The sequence below is a fragment of the Poecilia formosa genome, unplaced genomic scaffold (genome assembly GCF_000485575.1).
Source record: "Poecilia formosa unplaced genomic scaffold, Poecilia_formosa-5.1.2 Scaffold99, whole genome shotgun sequence".
Classification (NCBI taxonomy): domain Eukaryota; kingdom Metazoa; phylum Chordata; class Actinopteri; order Cyprinodontiformes; family Poeciliidae; genus Poecilia; species Poecilia formosa.
Window position 1 is genome coordinate 1,490,497 of NW_006800038.1, and position 6,150 is coordinate 1,496,646.

The 6,150-nt window shown below is 34.3% G+C and overlaps 1 protein-coding gene across 1 annotated transcript in view; it reads right to left on the bottom strand.

The window, feature by feature from the left end:
* wdhd1 (WD repeat and HMG-box DNA binding protein 1) overlaps positions 1-6,150 on the bottom strand; it is a 25,357-nt gene extending 19,207 nt beyond the window's left edge. Inside the window, exons 1-7 of the mRNA XM_007558801.2 lie at positions 5,788-6,150; positions 4,819-4,930; positions 4,567-4,718; positions 2,679-2,790; positions 1,714-1,764; positions 693-788; positions 529-621 (exon numbers count right to left, since the gene is read on the bottom strand). Coding sequence (XP_007558863.1) covers positions 529-621; positions 693-788; positions 1,714-1,764; positions 2,679-2,790; positions 4,567-4,718; positions 4,819-4,930; positions 5,788-5,864 — 693 coding nt within the window. The 5' untranslated portion in view covers positions 5,865-6,150. The remainder of the gene's footprint in view (positions 1-528; positions 622-692; positions 789-1,713; positions 1,765-2,678; positions 2,791-4,566; positions 4,719-4,818; positions 4,931-5,787) is intronic.

Here is a 6,150-nt window from a genome sequence, read left to right on the forward strand (position 1 = left end):
CAACTATTTCTGTGGTTTCTAGTGCAAATGTCTTAGTTCACTTTAAATGAGACAAAACTAACTGACAAGCAACTTTTCAGCAAGACAATACCTTAATTTAAGTCAGTAATTGTCTAATATTGATTAATAAAACAATTCTAGTTGCCGTGGAATTATTTCAATTATAAAAATATTTTTTTCCAGTATTAAGGAATTATTAAAAAAAGTTATCTAAAATTATTTTTAAATTATGTAAAAGCTGCTACATATTGTTAAAGATATTTGTAAGTTAGTTTTGTTTTATTTCAAGTGCACCAAGACATTTGCACTATAAACTAGACCAAAACACTCGGTAAGGTTTTTTTTTTTTTTTTTTTTTTTGCAGTGTATTAAAATATCTAGTTTTAACTGTAAATAATGTTTTTCCAAATTTAGACTTTTAATCATTTGGTTTTATTACAAAACTCTGCAGTTTGAATATCGAGCACTTTCCAAAAACAGCAAACTGGAATGTGATCATTTTTTACAGTGCAGTAGTTTTGCTCTCACCTGTGTGAGCAGCTCATCGGACAGCGAGCCGACCTGATCCCAGGATCCCCGCTCGTACAGGTGAACTCTGGTTTCCACTGGAACAGCTAAAAGCTAACATCGAAACGTTTTTCAGACGATTTGTGCTTTTAATGCGCCCGCTCAGCGAACCCCGGCTGACCGACCTTCCCAGCTGCAGGCTGGAACGCCAAGCGGCACAGAGACGCCGCGTTGCTGACGTCGTTCGTTTTCTGCAGCAGCGGCCAGCTGGTCACCCGAGTCTGAGAGGAGAAAGGAAAATACGATTTCAAAAACAATAGGATAAAAACTGAACAAATGGGGTGCACAACTAAAATTAGACCTGTCAATAAACAATCAATCAATAACATGATAATTAAAGCATGATTTATTGTTTTTCTCATTTCTCTCTGGATGATAAAAGGTTTTCGGTCTGGTGTTTTGGTCTCAAATGAACCTTTTTTGAAGAACATTTTTGTTTCCAGAAACTCCATGATTAATTTTATTTGTTGTTTTGTTTCTTTATTCTGGATATTTAACATGTTTTCCATTTCCAGTGTTAAATGTTCATTAGAATTTAAAGTTTATTGATAAATGCAAATGCATTATTGTGCCATTACCACCAATTACTGGAAAATGATCTCAAAACAACAATATCATCGTTTATCTCAATAACTTCTGGGATAAATTAAAGCTAGATTTATTACCATGACAGGCGTAAGTCCAATTCAAAAGAATACAAACTGCCTCAAACCCCAGAAGATTTTCAGACTTTTTATTTTTAATCAGGGTAAAATTATTACAGACCAATTAAAATCTTAGAATTGAAAATGTTGGCACCAAGTATTCAATACCCAGACTCTGTTTTTAATGATTTTAGGAAACTTACTTTTCAACAAAATGACCTAAATTTCATTTTTATTGCTCAAATTATACAAAGAATGTTTCATTACTTTCAGCAGAAACATTTCCGTCTTTTAATGAGGCTCTACAATAATTTATACGTCAATGAATATTTTTTATATTTTACTCTTTTACTTAAAGTATCCAACCTAGTTTATTGTTGAATAGCATAAAAAGTCACTGCTTTGTTTCTTTGTTATTTTTATTGGACTCCAAACCCCCGGTGTTTTTCCGACCCATGAAACAAAACGTTTGCTGAACCGGGCTGATGGGAATCAGACGTACCTGATCCTCGATGTTCCACACGACGACCGAGCCGTCGCAGCTGGAAGACGCCTGGCAGAGACCAGACGGCGCAAACAGATTAATAGTTTATCATCTTTACCCGTCAGACACACAAATTAGTTCAGAATATGGCTCTAGATGCATGTCGAAATAGATAAATTTTATTTAATTAAGTGAAATTACTTCCTAATTTGATCTCCAAAACATTTACGCTGCAAAAACACACGATTTTACCAAGTATTTTTGTCTGTTTTCTAGTGTAAATATCTGAAAGCCCTTGAAATAAGACAAAAATAACTTACAAGTAATTTTTTAGCAGGATATAGAAGTTTGTTTTTAGTAAATAATTAATTAAAATGTATTTAAAAATGACTGGTTCAATTGGCAGATTGTTTCTCCTACAAAAAAACATTTTAAAAGTCTTATTTCAGATCTACAATAACATAATAAAATACTGAAATAAAACTCTATAAAGTATCATTGTGATGATTAATCTGTAAGCATTGTAACATATTTATTGCACTTGGATTATTATTATTATTATTATTATTACTGGTAGTAATACTATAAAAACATATTTTAAAAAATAATTAGAAATTATTTTTACTATTTTTATTAATACATGTACTAAAATAAAACATTGCGAAAAAGTTTAATTATTTAATCTTATTATTCCTGGTAATATAAGAAAATGTTTTTAAAAATGATAAATTATTTGTACTATTATTGATAAATGTACTGAAATAAAAATCAGCAAATAAATTAAATCAACATTATAATTCTGAGTAATATTATAAAAAAACACTTGAAAAAATAATTATAATTTATTTGCACCATTTCTATTAATAAATGTACTAAAATAAAATATAGCAAATAAATTTAATAATTATCATGAAAATAAGAAAACATGCAGCTAATGTCTGAGTAAAAATCTAATAGAGAAAATAGTTCTGTTTGTTTCTTACCAAGTATTCATCTTTAGGGTCAAAGGTCACACTGAGGACGGGCGCTTCGTGACCCCGCAGTGTTTTCTGCTGGCTGCTGTCTGACACCTCCACCACCTTCACCATGAAGTCACTGAGAAAAAAAAACAGGAGAATAATAAAAACTTCATGACGTCACAGTGAGACGAAACAGGAAAAATAATCCGGACTTCCTCCTCTGGCGGCGGTGAAGCCAGAATTTAAGGAATTGATAACACAACAGGCCTCATTAGCCAGAAAACAGCAACATTGATGCAGCTCCATGTCCTGAGCTTCTATTGTTGAGATCAAGCTGCTCAAAACGAATCAATTCATGCAGGAAACGCACATCCTGCTCCAATCACAGCCAATCAACCCGAAGAGGCGCGCTCTGTCTGCCAGGTGGGTTTCAGCTGCAGCAGAAACGTGAAATCAAATCACAGCAGAGCAGACAGACGGATTCACAAAGTGAAACCGACATGTGGAAAAACCTCTGGAGCATGAATATAACTCTGATTATGAGCTAAAAAAATATTCTGTGAAGGTTTCTCATGTCCATAAGATTAAATTCTCTTTATAAAAAGGGAAAACTCGTTTTTATTTTTGAAATTTGATTAGGGGTGCAAGTTGTCAATGAATTAATTTAAAGATGGCTAATCTTAGCCATCACCATTTCTAACAACAATTTGAAGAATTTGAATGTATAGGAGTTACAATAGCATACAATAAAGGATTTTTGAATTTGAAACGATCAAAAAAAAGAGTAATTGATAAGCTGCCATTTTGTTAAAACCTGAGTTTTCTGTTGTCAATATGGCCGATATTTCCATAACATATAGAGGCCATATCATTTAAATTTTACCACTATTTGTGTCAGCTGTACTAAATAGCGACTGAATACATGTGATTTTGTCACATCATTAAATATTAGAGGAACTTCTTATGTAGTTGAATATAAAAATAAAATATGTGAAACACTGACTTAATTCCTCAGAGATAATAATATAAACATATTACCTGCAGTTGTTCCTGTAGGAACAATAAAACTTCGCTAAATTAAGCGCTTGTGCGTGTGAGGACTGAGGCAAACGAAGATGACTGTGGCAAATGATACAAGTTTTACGTGTGTGGGGTCGGTTGGGCCCCATTTCTAAACACAAGGGTTAATTCACCACAGCCCTAAAAAATCATGTCTTTTTCCATTTTTCTGGGTAATTACAGTTTTCTGTCACCTCAGCCTCGTCTTCGTAGCGCTTCAGTAACTTTTTAATCGAAAAGTTGGCGCTGTTTTGTCGTGTAGCTCAGCTGAATTAGCGCCATTAAGGTGAAAACTTAATAGCGAGTATTTATGTTTCAAAACAGAACAGCATAAAATACATTTTTCATCCCACATCGGACTCGGGACCGTTTGTCTTTTTCGGTCCATCAAAGATGGCCGCCGTCTTTGATTTCTGTATCATCAGCTCCCAGGATGACCAGCGGCGCCCTCTGCTGGATGGCGGACAAACTACAACACTGAACGAAAATCTAAAACGGACATTAGTTAATACTTTTGATCTAATAAACGATTGTTTATTAGTAGTTTTGATGGTGTAATGAAACTAAATTTGGACTTTTGTGCCATAGTTCCAGAAAGTAAAAGATTATTATCCCCATAGAGTCAAATAAATTATGAAAATTTGGTCCCCAGTTGATAAATAAATGAAAAAAATACTTCTTATCCAATACAACAAAAATAATTGGTATGCAATTTAAGCGAATGGAACTTCTTAAACCAGAACTCATATCAGTTTATTTCTAACACTAACTGGAGAAGTAGCCAGTTGTTTGGAAACAAAACATTCATAATAAAATTAGTCATTATCCCTTGGTCATTTCTGGTCTCAGTCACCTGGATCCGGCGGCGACTCTGGTGCCGCTGCGGTTGAAGGTGACGTGAGTGGCATTGGTGGTGAACCGCGTCAGGATGCCATCTGGATCACCGTCGGGAAACGTGTGGATCTGCACCGTGTTGCTGGAGCTCGCCGTCACCAACTTGCCTTTCTGTGGGGAAACAAAGGACAAAAGTTTTCCACAATCACATACTCCGATTTATCAGTTTTGACAACAACCTGAAGGCTGCAATCTGATAGAAGAGGCGAACCTTGAGTGCGAGGGAGTAAGCCTTTTCCCCAACGGTGATGAACTTTGGATCGTCATCATCCAGGCTTTCCCAAATCCGAACATCGCCGTCGTTTCCACATGTTACAATATACCTGGAGAAAAGTTTTTAAATAAAAAAAGATCACATATTTTTCTTTATGACATTTTTGAATCTAACAGTTTGTGGATGAATTGCAGTATTAAAATTTGCTCCATTTTTAAACTTTTCCCCCATAAATAACCATTAAGTCTAACTTTTTTTTCTCTTTCCAATTCTTTTAATTTAATTCTGTCCTTAAATGACATTAAGGCTCTAAATTAAATGCATAATTTGTCAATTTAAGCACACATTTCAATGTGTTTTTTATGGGATAGAAAAATGAAAAACCTTCCCCTTTTACTCTTACTGCCATAAATAAAATTCAAAACAGTTAGCTTTTATATACATGTATTAAAAAACTATGGTAACAGCCGTGCAGAAACACAGTGAAACTTATGTATGTAAAAGGGAAGGGCATGAAAACCTTTCCAAAAAAAAAAAAAAAAGCAAGAAGAAATTTGGAATTTTTTAAATGTATTTTCTGAAATGTTACCATGCTACAGCTTTTCTGTTTGGTGCCAGAAATGAAGTTCTCTCTTAAAGAAAACAAATTTTGTAATTTAGCTCCCTGATAGCAAGGTTTGTTATTCCTCCCACCTTGAAATAAATTCTAAAAATTCTTAATTATTATTATTATTATTATTATTTTGTCATCAGTTCTTTTGGATTCCAAATGCTGGGATCCAAGAACAACCTACATTATCCATTTTAAATTTTCCGTTTGATTTTTTTTTTTGCAAATCTGTGGACTGTGAGGGGATTTGACGGCGCACATGTCCAGCAGAAAACGAGTCCAGCATCTAAACTGGTCCAAGTCATAGTATTTGTGGTTTTAATTTGCTCGTATTTACAGAAAATGGGTAAACTTACCTCCCTGTGTCATCGAAGCAGACCTCAGTGTGTCCCTCCGAGTGGCCGTAGCGCATCGGCTTCCTTTCGCAGGGCATTTTAACAAACCAGACTGAACACACAAATAAAAGAAATTACTAAAATATAAACATAAATACGTTACACAACTGTAACAACTCTGTACAACACTATTATGCTAGCTGTCAATGCTATTTCTGAGTTCAGCTAACGCAGCGAAGCTAACGCTGAGTTTAAAATATATTTTTCACGGTTAAAACTTCTTTAAGCTGAACGGTGAGGTCCACAAACGGCAGACATTGAACTCAAACTACTTAAAGCTGTTATCCTGACAGCTTAAACAAGGTTTAAAACAGAAGTTAGCAA